This window comes from Erythrolamprus reginae, chromosome 1, assembly GCF_031021105.1.
Source record: "Erythrolamprus reginae isolate rEryReg1 chromosome 1, rEryReg1.hap1, whole genome shotgun sequence".
In the NCBI taxonomy this organism is placed as follows: Eukaryota; Metazoa; Chordata; class Lepidosauria; order Squamata; family Dipsadidae; genus Erythrolamprus; species Erythrolamprus reginae.
The window spans coordinates 297,515,001-297,532,671 of record NC_091950.1 but is presented as its reverse complement, the minus strand read 5'-3'; the positions used below and the strand labels follow the sequence as shown (position 1 = coordinate 297,532,671).

Here is a 17,671-nt window from a genome sequence, read left to right as displayed (position 1 = left end):
AAGAAGATTTCTAGGTCCTCTTCCAATATGGCAGCTCCCTGTCCTCCAATATGGCTGCCCCCTAAGAGACATACATAGCCTTGTGGAGAAGAGGGTGTGGTATTGTGTTTGCCTGTGAAGCCGTCCCCAAAGTCCTGGAAGCTCTCTGCATCACTATGTTGCCAGGGAAACAAAGCTTCTTTTTGTGCTCCTCTCCTTTCCCCCTCCACTCAGGTCCAGCTTCTGAACAAGCTCAGGAGGTAGTGGCCAGATGTCTTGTCTTTGTTCTTTTGTTTCAGCTTGTGGGTGAGCTGAAGGCGTCGGGAGACAGGGGAACAGCCTGTCTTGAGGGGACTACAGCTGTGCAGCCATTGCAAGAAGACTCAGTGGCAACCGGCTTCTCTCATCTGCTTCTGGGGCTTGCTTGTGGCCTGAACACGGGAAATACGAAAGATCTCTATTCGGGCTCCCCTTGTCACTCTCCGCTGGGAACATGAAAGGGGGGGAGTTAAGGGGGGCTTCCCCAGTACCTTAGGAATTGCTCCATTCCTGTTGTTTTGCCTCTCAGCTGTATTTCTTTCTCTGGCAAATGAGGGAAGGAAAAAGTTGGCTTCCTAGCCCTAAAAAGTATAGAGTTTAAGGTTAAAAAATGGAAAGAAAGATAAAGATTTCAGGGAGTAAAATTAACCTTGACCTATCCCCTGAAGGATCAAGTCATATCTGGGGTTCTACAGAGCGGATCTTAGCAGTAATGCAAATGACTGATTCGATCCTCCAGATGATTGGTTGAGGATAACCCATTCTGAAGGCTGGTTCCACTCCAGGATGGAGAATTACAGTATTTTTGTGCTACTAGGCTTAATAAGAATATTGTGTGGAGGTTGGTGGGTGTGCTTTTAAGTCAGTGTTGACTCTTAGCAGTTCTCCGGACAAGTCCCTGCAGTTTTGTTGAGAAGTTTTCCTAAGTTATTTACCATTGCCTCCTTTTGAGGAAGGGAAGGAGAGAAAGAGAGAGGGAGAGAGAGAGAGAGAAGGAGGGAAGGAGAGAGATTGGCTCAAGGTCACCCAGTTGAATTGTCCATAAAGTGAGAGTAGAACTCAACCCCACCCCTCCATTTCTAGCGTGATGTTTTAACTACTATACAAAACTGGCTTTGACTAAGAATCTTGGCGAATCTTATTACCTTCTTGTAATAAGTTGTTTATAAGTGCATTGTCATTGTCTTTCATGAACAGAATCATATTGTTCTTGTACTGGCCTATACCTGTACTGCTTCTACATTTTAGTACAGTACATTTTAGAACAGTTTTTATGCAATCCTGGGCCATCCACATGTGTTAAATATCAGCCCCAATAATGGTTGATGTTCGACATCTCTGGAGGACACTGTACTGGGGAAATCAGGTTTCAGGCTTCCATTTTTATCAGCAATGCATGTTTTAAGTTAGGAGTTAGTAAATTGTGGTTAGCCTGTGCAATGGGACTTCCACTTGGTCATGAAGGTGCACTAAAAATAGATATTGTGAGTAAAAGAAGAATGTAGCTATTTATGAAACTGCAGTTTGGTGTAATAGTTGGTTCCAGGCTAGAAATGCATTCTAAGATGGCTTTAGGCATGAAATCAACTGAGTGCCCTTGGGCCTCTTATCCCAAGGAAGGAGGCGGTGGCAATATAAAATCTTGCCAATGTAAGTGCAGAGACTTGTTCAGGTAGTTGGCAGGAGTCAATATTGACTCAAAGACAGTCTCGAGGACAGATAGACAGACAGATACACACACACACATACTCAAAATTGCCATCAGCATACTATGCATCCTTATGCATAACTGATCATATCCTATGCTTTTCAAAATGTCCTAGACCAGTGATGACGAACCTTTTTTGGTTCGCATGGCAAATGGGTATGTGTGTGTGTGGTAGCATGCGTGCACATGCCAGCAGCCCTTCTCTCCCCCCCATGCATGCGCATCCCCTACACCAGTGATTTTCAACCTTTTTTGAGCCATGGCACTTTTTTTACATTTACAAAACCCTGGGGCACATTGAGTGTTGAGGGGGGGGGAACGGCTAAAAAAAGTTTGGACAAATTTTTTTTCTCTCTCTTCCTCCCTTTCGCTCTATTTCTCTCTCTTCCTCTTTATCTCAATTCTTTTTTCTCTCTCTCTCCATCCCTCTTTCTTTCTCTCTTCCTTCCTTCCTCTCTTTTTTGCTCTCTTTCTCCCACCCTCTCTACCTCCCTACCTCTCTATGTCTTTCTCTCTCCCACCTTCCCTCCCTCTCTTTCTCTCTCTTTCTTTCTTTCTTTCTCTCTTTCTTTCTCTCTCTCTTTCTTTCTCTCTCTCTCTTTCTTTCTCTCTCTCTTGTTTTTTCTCTCTCTTGCTTTCTTTCTCTCTTGCTTTCTCTCTCTCTCCCTCTCTCTCTCTCTCTTTCTTTCTCTCTTGTGTTCTTTCTCTCTCTGAGCTTCGCGGCACACCTGACCATGTCTCACGGCACACTAGTGTGCCACGGCACACTGGTTGAAAAACACTGCCCTACACTGCTCATGTGCATGCACATAATCCCCTCTCTGTCGCCTTGCATGCGCACAGGCCTCACTGAAGCGTGGGATGTAAAAAACCGGCCAAACAGGCAAACCGGAAGTTTAGAAAAATGCACTTCTGGTTTGCCATTGTGCTGTTGTTTGTACTCTGGAAGGTTCAGGGAAGCTTCCTGAAGCCCTGGAGTGCAAGAAACAGCACAAGAGCAAACTGGAAGTACGTTTTTCTGAACTTCCGGTTTGTCCATTGGGTGTTTTTTTTAGAAGCGTCTGAGGGGCAAAATGGCCTTTCCCAAGGCGGAAAATCAGCTGGCCAGCGCAGACATGCACTGCAGTGGACCTAGGGCAACCTCTTGAGTGCCCTCCGATATAGTTCTGTGTGCAACCTGTGGCACATGTGCCATAGGTTCGCCATCACGGTCCTAGACAAAGGGATGACATCTTTGGGGAAAGATCTTTAAATAGCAGCTCAATTAAGCCGTACAAAATGTAGCATTCATACCAGCATGCAGGAGATAGTATCAAAGGCAAGTTTTACACTTCGGAAAGATTCTCAGAAATTGCTTAAAATGACTCAAAATTAATAGCATAAATAGGGTAATGTTGGTTAACTGCAGAACTGCAAATCTAATTGTTTTGCATTATTTTATACTACACAAATAGTTCAACATGTATACTTCCAAATCAAATAATTATGTTACACACATAATTATGTTACACACTGAGTTTTCAAAACAAAGATTGGAAGTTCAAATTTAATTGAGGTGGACATTAAACATAGAGATTTTTAAAAAAAAAAAAATAAACAGTTTGCTCTTTTTGTCTTAGAAATTTATTATTGTACATTGGCTTAAACTTTAGAAACATTTTAGCAACACTGGAAAAACTAAGCCAGCTGTTGGGTGGATATTCTTACAGATGGAGACATTGTTAAACTCAAATGTCATTCTTTCAAATACCAAGAAGTATTTGGGGAAATAAATCCATGGATACCAAGAAAGAGACCTAATACTGTAGAATACTTATGCAATGGGAAGTTAGCACCTGATTTTCATTGAGTTAAATAAACAGATTTTTTGCTAGGACATAAAATTCAGGTGTTTTTCCAGGCTTGTAGAATTTTCATATTTACCTTTTTCATTCCTTTTCTGGTGCATAAATATATTTCCAGCCACAAACACCTTTCACAAGGGGCACAACAGTTCCTACATGGTACCTAATAGACAATGCACAGTGGAATCGAACAATAAGGCTCCAATCTAGTACAAAATTTACTATTATTTAATTCATTTTTACCCCCGCCTTTTTGAGAGTTCAAGGCAGCTCAGGCAAGCTCACAGTGGCTTACAAAAATCCTGGTTTTTGGGTTGAGCCAAATATAACTAGCCTAAAATCACCAGGTGAGTTCTACTGACCGAACAGGAGTTGAACCTGGTCAAGTTATGAAGACATTAAAGCATAAATTTATTTGATGATTTGCAGATTGGAATATAGTTTCAATCATCCCCACAAAATATCTATGATGGGATTTTAACTCACTATATTTTTTTGAATTCCAAAATTCTAACTAATTTAGAATTAAAGTAATTAGCAAAAGTAATTAATGTTGAATTATAGCTACACCTTTTTAAATAGTGAAAGCAAAAGACATATGTGTTAAATATTCAGTGAAACTGAAACTGATTGAAAAGAGAAAGAGGGCAAGTTTGATTTTAGACCAAGGAAGTTTCACTCTATGGGTATAGCTCATAGTCATAATGAAAATTTAATTCTCCATTTGAAAGGATAGAAATTTAGTTTTAACATATAACATTTAGAATGCTTCTCCTTTCCATTAATTGTCCCTAACAAGCAGCCATCTTGTCTGCTATATGTACAGTGGTACCTCTACTTACGAACTTAATTCATTCCGTGACCAGGTTCTTAAGTAGAAAAGCTTGCAAGAAGAAGCAATTTTTCCCATTGGAATCAATGTAAAAGCAAATAATGTATGCCATTGGGAAAACCACAGGGAGGTAGAGGTCCTGTTTCCTCCCCGGAGATTCCTAGAGAGGCCCAACAGAGGCTTCTCCCTGCCTTTTTCTGGTTACAGTTTCGGAAGCTCGGTTTTGTAAAATGGTTCTTCAGAAGAGGCAAAAAAAATCTTGGACACCTGGTTGTTATCTAGAAAAGTTCATAAGTAGAGGCGTTCTTAGGTAGAGGTACCACTGTAGTTGTATTCCTCATTAATTTTGTAAAGCACAAGATTGAGGATATGCACTTTCTAAACCAGTGCTATAAGCGGGGTTGGTTTGCATATTCTTGCCTTAAATGCAGGGATAAAATAGTTTCGAATTCTGCCATAACTAAGAATCTACTCACTTGTTCCTTATCTAAGGATTCAAAATGTTCTATCTTTATTATTTTTTTATATAATTTTATATTATTATATAATTTTAAAAGCTTCAGATGTCTGCTGAAATTCACCTTTCACTCATGCTTGCTCAGTCTGTTCTCCTGCCCCATATCTGTCTGTCTTGTAGTCTCTTTTTCTGTTTATAAAAGGTAAAAGACAACAGTTTCTCCTACCCAGTCAAGCGCAGCTCTAGGGTAATCATCTCCGTTTCTTAGCCAAGGGAACAAGCATTGTCTGAAGATGCTTCTGTAGTCATGTGGCCAGAATGACTATACACTAAAGCTCATGGAACACTATTGCATTTCTTTCTATCTGTCTATCTCTCTCTCTCTCTCTCTCTCTCTCTCTCTATCTTTCATCTACCTACCTACCTACCTACTGTTTACTATCTCTCTCTCTCTCTCTCTCATCTACCTACCTACCTATCCGATCTATCTGATCAGTAGCAATGATTTGCACACTTTCCTTGCTCAGGATTTTAATTCAAAAGTAATAAGAATTCACACAACATACTAAGCCACTATCAAATAAATAGATGTAGGTGGCACAATGGATTGTAATGGAAAAATATTTTAGTCCTAAACAGATTTACTCAGAAATAAACCCCATCAAATTCAATAGAGTGAATTAAATAGATTTGGATAGGATTTTAGCCATAAAAAGTGAGCAAAAAGTGGTAAAACTAAAGGAGCTGTGACGTTCCTTCAATATACCAGGATGATCCAACATAAAAAAACATATATATATGTGTGTGTGTGTGTGTGTGTGTGTGTGTGTGTTTTAATGCCAGATCGAATCCCAGTAAGGAAGGGTGTGGCTAGCTGATGAGACCAGAACAAGGCCGAAATGGTGCCCTCCTAGTCTCCCTTAATTTTAAAATTTCAGCTAAAAACATTTGATACATACATACATATATATACATATACATATACATATACATATACATACATACATACATACATACATACATACATACATACATACATACATACATTTGAATGAAGGTCTTGGCATATTCGGGTTTCTTCCTGTGTATGTTTCAGAAAAACCCAAAACAATCATTTTCCCCCTTTCTTTATATGATTAATAGATGGGAAATAAACATAAATAGAATAGCAACAAAATTTACATTGGCATTGCAAATACATGCTGCTTTTTCCCTGTTGCAGTAGCTTTTAACCAAAACTTCAAAGTGAAGTTAATCAAATACCACAGATCCATGGAGCATCTGGGACCAAATATTTGAATGCTCAAATATTTCAGCATCAGTATTGATCCATTCCAACTATACAACTACAATATTTAAAAGTTTAATACATTTTCCATGCTACCTGATTAAATATGATTCAGCATATGTTTAATAAAAAGAACTTAAAAGCATATTGAACACTCTTTATTTATCCAATCCCAAAACAACTTGACTCCTTGATGATTCTGGGCAATATAAATATAAAATAAGGAAAACATAGATAAATATGAGTTTAAAAGATTCTGGCTGACCTGATAAAAGTGACAAAATTGGATTGGTGATGGTTCCAAGTTTGTTGATATAAAATAGGGGCAGTGGAAGAATCCCTGCATTTTAATAAACACATATATGATATCACTCTAAATTGTAAATTTTTATTTTAGCTTCTGTGAGGGACAGAGAAGGTGATTAGAAAAAAATAGTCACATTACGGGATAAGTGGGAAGAAAGTCAAGAAAGCTCAGAGTCAAAAAAAGGGACTGATGTAAAATGAGTGAGAGACACAAAAAGACAAAGCTTGAAGGAAAAAGTTTATAAGAGAAGAAATACTTGAGAAACACCATAGTACTTTAGACCGCATCCTACACACAAAAATGCTAGAGAGATTGCTCCTGTGAGAAAATGAAGAAGGGGAATGTAACATAATCAGCAACGGTTTGAAAAACAAGATTCTTAGGAATTATTATTATTATTATTATTATTATTATTATTATTATTATTATTATTATTATTTATTAGATTTGTATGCTGCCCCTCTCCGAAGACTCGGGGCGGCTATGTAGGGGAGGCACAGAGTTGGGAAACAATAATTGAAAGCTGGGGCATAGAATTATTTAACAACAACAACAAAAGAATTATATAACACAGAGCATGGGGCTACCCTTGAAGAGTGTTCAGAGACTCCAAATGGAATCAACTCCCCCCCCCCATGTCCGTACTCTTCCCACCCTAACTGGCCTTCTGCAAGGCCACGTAGACTTGGCTTTACCGACAGGCCTGGGGGCCATGAATTAACAATTATCATGGCCAAATCGTATGAATTATATGCATGTATGTTGCTGTGACTGGTTAATTATAGATTTTTAATCAGGATTATATAGTAATCTGCATCTCATACATTGCAAAAACATTTGGACCTCTCAACTTGATCAGGATAAAGCAATAGATGCAATCTACATAGATTTTTGCAAAGCCTTTGATTCTATGGTACATTAGAAACATCTGTTAAAGCTAAGTTCTTACAGCATTTCTAGATCCTTGCACAAATGGATAGTTGCATTCCCATCAAACAGGCAAAAAATAGTTAAAATTGGAAACGCTATATCAAACCCAGCACTAGTTAATAGTGGTGTTCCCCAAGGCAGCTTTCTAGGATCAACACTCTTTCTACTATACAGTGGTACCTTGACATATGAGTTTAATTCGTTCAAGACCCGAGCTCGCAAGTCGATCAACTCGCATCTCGAATGAATGCCTTTAGACTTTGTTTTTCGCGCCGAGATAACTGGAAGCAAGGAGATTCTTGCGACACCTAGTGGAAGCTCGGCTCATATCCCGAATTTGAGCTACAGGTGTCGAACAGAAATTTCGCTCGCATCGTGGCTCGTAACTTGGAATACTCGCATGTGGAGCAGCTCGTATCTAGAGGTACTACTGTATATAAATTACCTTTGTGATCATATTGTAAGCAGCTACATCCTCTTTGCTGACAATGTAAAACTATTTTACACCACAGATAAGTCTACTACCCTACAAAATGACCTATATTATGTATTTAAATGGTCAAACAATTGGCAACCCTAAATCTCGGCTAATAAGTGCTTAGTCTTGCATATTGGCAATAAAAATCAGAATATCAAATGCAAGCTGGAAGGAAATGATCTAAAAGGTGACCCAAACTCTGTCAAGGACCTTGATGTACTAATTTCAAAAGAGCTAAGCCCCAGAGCTCATTGTAACAACATTGCTAAAAAGGCATTAAGAGTTGTCAACTTTATTTTACGAAGTTTTCTCTCCGGTAACGTTATACTTCTAACTAGGACATACAAACACTTTGCCAGACCTATCCTTGAATACTGTTCACCTACCTGGAACCCACACTGTATTTCATTAATACATTAATATATTAGAGAGGGTCCAGAGATATTTTACAAGAAGAGTACTCAACTCCTCCGCTCACAATAAAATTCCTTATTCCACTAGACTTGACATTTTAGGCCTGGATAACCTTGAACTACACCACCTACATTCCAACCTAAGCTTAGTACATAAGATCATCTACCTTAATGTCCTACCTGTTAACAACTACTTTGCTTCAATAACACTAGGGCTGTCAATAGATACAAACTAAATGTACCCCACTTTAATCTTGATTGCAGAAAATACGACTTCTGCAATAGTGTAGTAAATGTCTGGAACACTTTAACTAATCCTGTTCTTAGTTTTTCTAACCCCCATACCTTCTACCCTAGGGGGCTGTGCAGAAGTGCACCAGTGTACCTACTGTCCCTGTCCTACTGTACCCAGTTGTATGTACTCATTTTATGTGTTTATGGCTATGTTTTGCTTCTTTATATCCATTTATTTGTGCCATTTTTTCCATGTGTCCTGTTTCCTTGCACTTGTTGAGAAATGAATGAATGAATGAATGAATGAATGAATGAATGAATAAAATAAAAAAGGTCATAGCTCATTTTTCTCAGCATTCAGTTGCAACTTTGAAGGGTCACTAAATGAACTGTTCTAAGTTGAGGACTACTTGTACATGGGATCAGTCAAATTATTTATCCAATTCACCTCTCCTCTACCTTAGCTTCATTATGAACAGTCAATAGATGTAATAATTTATGTTAGAAGGTGAGGCATTTGATTGACAAGGGTATCCACTTTTTTGTGTTTGCTGCAGAACCAGGCAGAAAGTGGAATAATTACTTTAAAGTAGCTTGTTATTCTTTACTGTTAGTTTAAAAAAAACTGATTTATTTGTTCATTTATCCAAATTATATAGCTGCCCATCTCTCTCAAAGGGGACTACATTAAAATCCTATTTTTTAAAATTGGCTAGGATGTGAATATCACTTAAGTAACATTCATCATTATTACTTCTGTTAACTTTTAATAATCCGTGGAATTTTAATAACTACATGACACTCAACAATCATAACAGAAACAAATGCACAAATCTATAGGAATTACGGCATTCCCTGAAATACAAAATGTTCTACTTTCTGAAGTGTTGCAAACTTTATAATATTGGCAACAGAATACTGGGCAGAATGTGGACAAGAAATGCTTAATTGTATAAAAACAATCACATGGAAAGATCCTTAGCATATTTGTAGGAATGCCTGTTGGAATGTGGGCGTTCCAACCTGGCTAGTGCATTAAAGTTAAGTTAATTCAGGGTTCTTCCTCACAGCTGATTTAAAGTGCTAGTTATCAGTGCTTGATTCTGCTGGCAGAAAATTATTCCAGTGTAAAAATTGTTCTCCTTCCCCACCTCCCAAAACCTTTTATGGCCATAGCACAATGTTATCAAAGGTGCTATACAAGGTAGACACTGGTATATTTTCCTGACTTTGTTTTCTGCCCGTCCACTGAATGTCATCAGCCAGTGAGAAAACATGCACTTCCTGTGGGTTGGGGCTGGCAGATAAGGTGTGTTTTGACAGATGGCCAGTTCAGCTCTGTTCTGTCTTAATCAAAACTCACTGCCTTACAAAAGTGTTTTGTGAGTTACCTTAAAGCAGAGTTCCCCAGTGTTTCTGGCTTTGCGGACTGGCCGGAGGGATGGGGAAAAGGGATAATTCCATCTGAGTGGCCGGTAAGCGCACATGCAGCTCCATTTTCGTGAGTGGCATGCACAATGACTTACCGCTCATGTGAATTGAGCATGTGTATGTTTGCAAACCCCATGCTCACCTACAGTTTCAACAGTCTGGTTGCAATCCCCTCACAGCCCACTAGTGGGCTACGACCCACAGGTTGCAGATCCCCACCTTAAAGCAAATATTTTAAGCCCTGTTTTGGAATAGCATAACTCTGGTACTAGTTTAGAAGAGTGATAAACTTACACTCAAAAGCATTTTGCACCTGAAACACTAGACCTACAGCCAGCAATCTTTCTTCTGCTTTATTAAGCAGCCTTCCCTTCCTCACCTCTGCCCTGTTGTTGCTCAACTGCTGCTTGAAGAGGAAGCACTACTTTAACCCCAGTACAAGTAAGAACAACTCATGGAGTGAGATTAAGCAGGGGTGGGTTCTAACTTACCTCGCTGCCGGTCCGCTCCCTCCTGAGCTGTATGGCTGCACTGCACTGCATGGCTGCACTGCACTGCCATGCATGCGCAGTGCCCAAAATTTGCAAAATTTCCCTACCCCAAAAAAGCCATAAACAAGATAGTGGAGCATGCATAGTGTCAGAAACTCAACTTCTGCGCATGTGCAGAAGAAAAAAATCAGGAAAACATTCCAAAAAAGGGACAGAACCAGCTCTGTGACATCACCAGTGGTTTGCTATCAGTTCTATAGAACCGGTGCGAACCCATCTCTGAGATTAAGGCAAAATCATGAAGAGAAAAACAATGCTCCTAGGGATCGGTCATGCTATGACTAGATGCTAATGGGGAAAGCTTTCAGTATAGCATCACTGTATATTGAAATGTCAGAAGCTCGTATCTGCTCTGTAAGCATAGACAGAAAGCAGGACCAGAAAGCAGTGTACATTTCTCATATTATGTATTCTTTAAGAATGTATATTTGTTTGTTTAACTAACCAATTTATAAACTGCCCAGCTCTCTCAGAGAAGGCCTCTGGGTGGTGCACAAATAAAATATTAAAACACAAAAGTGTACATAAAATTTAAAATAGGCAAAGATGATTAAAATACAATGTTAACAATAATTAAAAGAAGGGTATTCAAGTTTCTAAATAACCCCATAGCTGTATGAGCGCCAAGCAAACTTATCAACACTATTAACAGCTTTGATACAAAGATGTAATGGTCAATTACACATTTGACAATTTTCTATTTAAAAAGACTCTTTTGTGTTGTTTGAAAAATGTTGTTTTTGAATACTAGGTTGACCTAACCAAAGATCATTAAAAGTGTCTATTATAGCGGCATAGACATGCTTTTAAAAGGCAGAGAAAATACACAATATAATTATGGAGAAGCGAACCCACAGCAGTGTGATTTAATAGTTAAGAATCAAACTAGTAAACAGAAACTGCACTTTTATCTCCACTCAAACAAAGCTTGGGAAAAGGCATGAAAATTGTATTTAAGTCCTACTTTTAAAAATTGTACGCTTCATAAAGTATTTGATAAAGGTTAAAAAGCGTGCTTTTACATTTCATGTAATTCCAAGTTTTAGAATTGCTCTTCCTAAGATTATCTTAAAATGAATGGTGATCGTTAAACCCACAAGTCCCAAATTGCCACTTTACAGATGACTTGGCCCCAGAGACCAGGTTGATTTCCTGGTCTTAAAAACTAACATTGTAAAGGACCTTTTTGTTAGCCTAGATATCCCACTACCGTTTCTTTGCCAGAGTTGTAACAGAATATTCCATGAGATAAAGAAACAAGACACTGCTGGTGTGTGTAAAACAAATACAAAAATGTTGCATGAAAAACACAAGACATATGTAATGAATTTAAGGGAATGAGTTGAACAACTTGAACCTTTGCCCCTGTTCCTCAAACGGCAACCTTCTTATGTCATCCTACCTGAAAACATCGGTATCAATTCTACTCACACAGAAGACTTTAGGGATTGCACGAACCTTTACTTATTCTGATTTCGAATTCGGAGACACCTCCTTTTCAGTGGTGGCTCTAGATCTTCTGGCCCTGTGCTGAGAATTGGCGTTGAAATAATGCAGGGTCCAATAGCAGTCTTGTCCGCTGGTCTGGGTACAGGCTGGATGACGCAGCCTGCTTTGGGTAGCATCCGCAAAGCATATGCATGATCCTCATCGGCTGGATTGTTAAGGTTGGGGTCTTGTTTGTCTCCCCCAAAGAGAGACTCTTCCCCCGTCTTCTTACCAGACTCCCCTTCTCGGCGACAGTTTGATGTGCAGTTATTCTCCTTAACGGATTCCAGCTCACTCACTGGCAGCTCCTCCAGCAAACAAGGTTGAAGCGGAGTCTTTTTCTGCTCTGGGGGTGTTTCTGAGTTCTTAGAAACCTCGGGGCCTTTTGTGCCATTCACAATGACATTGCAGGCAGTAGCGGCAGCGTTTTCGAGAGTGGCAGAGGCAACTGGGAGGGAGCCGCAGTGAGGTGGATCACCACCTGGTAATGTCTTTGTTTCGGTGGGGCTGCTATTTTTCCTGCAGTCACTGCAGTTCTTTTTATCTGAGCTACCCAAAGTCAAATTCACAACACTGCTAGCTTCATGTTCAACTTTGACTTCAGCATGCAAAGCCCTGTGGATAACGTTGTGTAGTCTGGACCTGTGACCAACAGTTAAGTCTATCACGCCATCCTGTGGTCCCTGTAGTACTGTAGGAAAAGCAAACTTGTTGTTCACAGGACTACTCGATCTCACAGTCAAATCAACAACTTCATTTTTACTGGGCTGCTGATGCACTTGGCTTTGATTTAAGGACTGGCCTGAGCAGCTTGGTGATGAGTCAGAAGGCTTGGAAGGGCCTTGTTTAGAATTCCTGGGGGACACAGAGTTACTTGTTGGCTTAGCCCCTGTTGCGTCGTTGGGTGTATTTGGAATGAAGCTTTCCCCGTTGCTCGAGAAGCCATTTGGGGGCTTGGAATCATTGATGTGAGGAATGGGGATTGGAATTGGGATGGGGACAGGAAGTGGAACAATAACAGGATATGGCACTAAGAGGGTTGGTGGTGGCACTAATGGGGCAAGAGATGGCAAACCAAAGTTCATCATCTGTGGCATGGGCATAGGACCATTTGGCATCATGCTTACAGGAGGGAAAGGCAGGCCGGGCAAAGGAACTCCTGGCGGCGGAGGGGGTAGTAAGCCTGGAGGATTTCCAGGCATGGTTGGAGTCGTTGGAGGATGGATATGAGGGGAGAGCATTGGCCTATGCATTGGGCTAGAAGTGGGTCCCATATTTCTAGGACCACCTGGTGGCGGGCCAATTCCAGGAATCATTGGATTGGACAGAGGGCTATTTGGATTTGAGGCATGATGAGGTGGCCCTCGGATAAACGGTGGACGAATCTGCTGCAGAATTTGCTGCTCCATGAAAATGGGCAAGGGAACTGGACCACGGTTTGTCATCACCATTGGCGGACTTCGCGGTGGGACACCGATTGGAGGCACAATACTAGCAGGTGGCTGAACAGAAACTGGTGGCATATTTGGATTCTCATTGATGGGAATAGGTTTGGGAACCGGCGTTGGGATTTTAGTGACAGAGCAGTTGGCAGTATCAGACGGAGAGGCAGTGGTAGACGTGGATGGTCCTTGAATTTGGCCAGCTGCAGACACTGGGGATGGGGCCTTTCTCCGAGCATCTGCTAGTGATATATTCCAAGAATCTGGAGTCAGCAGCTGCACTCCAGTGCCTTCTGCTTTATTTTCTACTGGAGGATGTAATGTGCTGCAGAGTCCAGCTGGAAGATTGGCCTGTGTCTCTTTGTAGAAAATGTCCATTTTGTACTGATTGAGACATTTTGCACTGCAGAATTGAAGCCTTCTTTCCCCGTCCCCAAAATCCAGATACTCTTTTGTGTGTCTTATGTGCTTACACCAGTCACACACCTACAACACAGTAACAAAATCAAAACAGGTAAGAAAAAAGTGATTTCTTTTTTATAATGTCATTTGCATTAAACGTATTTTTTAAACTTTTATAACTGATTTTTTAAACATCTGAATTATCCAGAATATATATATATATATTTCATGAAACTTACATGCCATGATCAAACATTGTTGTGCATATAGGCAAATATATAGATATATACTGACATACATGACTTCACAGAACTTATTTTTATAATATTTAATATAGTTAATATAGTATCTAAAATACTGAGAACCTTTAGTAAAAGAAAACAATAGTATTGTGCATGTATATGCATATCTAACTGATGTTCTGGAAAAGCAGTAGGATTGTAAAAAGATTTTAAAAAATTGTTACATTAAAACATAAAGTAATATATTTAGGGGAACTGAAATAGTGCTAAATATAAAGGGACTGTCCTATCAATAAGAAAATCCTCATATCAAGTCTTATCTCTGCCATGAACTAAGAAAAAATTACACTATATTAGTTTACTCAAACTATTCCATTCAAGATGAGTTAATGCCTATCAACTCTAAGTAGGTTTGCAGGCTCAGAATTTATCTCTACATTCAACAACACAGATGTAATACCATATGATTTTTGTCTGGACTTGCCCTCTTTTTTCAAAAAATATTAAAAGTACTAAATAAAATGAGCTAGAAGTAAATTTCATTGAGCATATTGAGACTTTTGAGTAAACACGTATAGAATTGTACTTTGAAACTTTGTATAAATGTTGGAGATTTTATTATAAAGCATGATCAGAGTCCAATATAATAACATTAAGAAGCTTAAGATCAAAGACTATAATAGGCCTTGGTTCAGATTATGGTATTTATGCATAAGCATAGTTGAATTGGTCATGTGGATTTTGACTTAAAAATGGAACTCTAGTTATAAAAATAAGATCAAGGAACAATTGGAAAAAAACCCCATGACTTTTGAAAACTGAAAGCAACTCATCTATGGTATAAGAATGCAACCTGACATTTTAAATTGGGGAAGTGCAATGGTGGGATAGTATTATTTTGTGTATCCAAAAAGCAAAACCATCATATAGCGTTAAATTTGAGCTCTAATTATGAAGTAGAAAATAATAATAAAACCTGGATGAATTTCAAGTATTCAGAAACTGTGATATTTTAACAAGCTGGAAAGATTATCCAAGCTGTTTGCTGATGCTTTTTAAACTAGTCATTTTTGAATATACTTTTGGCAGACAAAAATCGATATAACCAATTTTCAAAAAAATAAGACAAAACCTCTTATTATGACGCTAGTCTTTCTGTACCAAATACAAGTTATTTTCTATCCGACTATTTGGTGGGGTAAGGAAGAATACTGCCAATTAAAAAGAAAAAGAAATTATGGTTCCAGAACTAATTAAGCTATGAAAGGTTTTCCCAGTTGTAAACCACTAGAAACCAAAGTTCAAAAAATAGACATTCTAGGTTTCGGAATCCATTACTTTAGAGAAATTATTATGATTTCATTAACACATTAATACTGCAACACCAACAGCTCTCACAGATGGCAGAGACATGATCTACAATGCAAATACGACTCTTGTTTGCACAAATGCCTTTTCCTTCATATGGCATTTTAAACAAGAATTAAAATGAATAATCTTTCCACAGCTATAAACAGATCAACAGATGTCAGAATTTTCAGTGCCTTTTTTACAGATTTGATACACAGTGACATTCTCATTTTTTTGTCATTCATTCCATTCTAATAATATTGCAAATATTTTTTTTCTCATGCTGTCTATGATATGTATATTGAGATAAAGGTATATGAATGCACTGTCCTTTGTACACAGTATTCAGAACTGGAAAACTTTATCTTGAATATATACAAAATGATAGTATTAAAGTAAACAATGTAGATTTAATAACCATTTGCCATATAAACATATTAAAAACAACATATGCTGGGCATTTGACTAGTTGTATTCAATACTTGATTTTTTTCAGTGATAACACTTAAATTGTTTAAAGCTTGCCCATTTGTTGAACATCTCACTGGCATTTCAATAAAAGCCAGAAAATAACCCATATCAATCAAGCCTTTTGACTTAATTTAGTTCAATGGGCATTTATCATATACCCTACATCCTCAACCAGGGTGTCATTGATGTTTATTCCTTGTAAAAAGTCACAATATTCTAGCATATGTCTCTTTGGAATCAGCTTGTTGTAGTGTGTATGAAAACACATCTGTGCAATCGGTGGCACCAAGAACAAGCAATTCCTTAACTTAAATTTTTCTTGGTTTTACGGGCAACAAACAGGCTCAGACCTCAACTTCATATGAATTAGTTTTACTATTGGCCTAAATACTAAAAAAATATTGACAATTATTTTTTTCATGTTGTGTTGCTTGAAGATTCTTTTCCCCAAACTGATTCTTTTTCTATTTCCAATTAAAACAATGTTATAGTTGGCCAGCTACTTTTGAATATCCAGTGCTATTTTTGATGCTTTGATCTCACTACTTTTATATATCCAAAGTGAATCCAGTCAATTTACCAATTTTCAAGCTGTTCTGAAACCCATGCTTTAACATAAAATCTAAAATCCTTGTTCAATTTTAGAGCAAACTTTTTTTTTTTTTTAAAAAAAGCCCAATATTCTTAATTGGGCAGAAAGATTAGTAGAACAGCAAAATTCTACAATTAAAAAACACATTTATTTAATGCAGTGTTTTTCAACCAGTGTGCCGTGGCACACTAGTGTGCCGCGAGACATGGTCAGGTGTGCCGCGAAGAAGGAAGCTCAGGTTCCGGTCTCGCAACTTTTTGCTGAGAGAGAGAGTGAGAGTGAGAGAGAGAGAGAAAGAAAGCAAGAGAGAGAGAGAGAGAGAGAGAAAGCAAGAGAGAGAGAGAGAAAAAGAGAGTGAGAGACAGAGGGAAAGCAAGAGAGAGAAAGAAAGAAAGCAAGAGAGAAAGAGAGAGAGAGAAAGCAAGAGAGAGAGAAAAGGAGAGGAAGGGTGAGAGAGAGAGAGAGAGAAATGAGCAAAAAGGGGAGGAAAAAAGAGAAATGAGAAAATGATGGAGACAGAGAATGAGAGGAAAGAGAGAGAAACAAAAGAGAGAGAGAGAGAAGTGACTCTTGATTTTAAAGCATATGATAAAAAGCACCCAAAGAATAAGAGAGAGAAAAAACCCAGTCCTCACCTGTTTTGGGAAATGGTTCAAGAGTGTGTATGTATATACACATACACACACACAAGGGTGGGGAGAAGACAGGGATGGAAAAAGAGAGGAGAGTGTCTTAGAGTGTCATTTTGTGTCATTTTTGGTTGGGGGTGTGCCCCAGGATTTTGTAAATGTAAAAAATGTGCCGCGGCTCAAAAAAGGTTGAAAATCACTGATTTAATGGATATGGAGATAGCGAGAAAACTCACTGATTCCAGGAGAAAAAGAAAGTTTAGGAAGTATTAAGACTTACTAATTTATATGTAAAAAGAGCACTGGCAATAGTTTAGAACACACAAATTGCTTTCATTAACACTTTCTGTAAAATAATGATTTAAAAAAATAGAAAAACCAAGTGCAGTCAAAACTAATTCTGGATATGAAGATCAGAAATATAATAATAATGAATTATATTCTTTATTCACACAGCAATGCTGACAAACTCTACTTAACCAAGGAGCATAGGGGACCATGGGAAATTACAACATTATCATATACCGGTAATTGAAGATAAAAAAAGCATTGGAAGGACAATGA

The 17,671-nt window shown here is 38.5% G+C and overlaps 1 protein-coding gene across 2 annotated transcripts in view; it reads right to left on the bottom strand.

Annotated features, from left to right (window-relative positions):
- Nucleotides 1-17,671, bottom strand: part of SOBP (sine oculis binding protein homolog) — a 209,049-nt gene that overhangs the window by 8,721 nt on the left and 182,657 nt on the right. For both annotated transcript variants that reach the window (XM_070733306.1, XM_070733307.1), the window contains one exon: nucleotides 11,950-13,907. In XM_070733306.1, coding sequence (XP_070589407.1) covers nucleotides 11,952-13,907 — 1,956 coding nt within the window. In that variant the 3' untranslated portion in view covers nucleotides 11,950-11,951. The remainder of the gene's footprint in view (nucleotides 1-11,949; nucleotides 13,908-17,671) is intronic.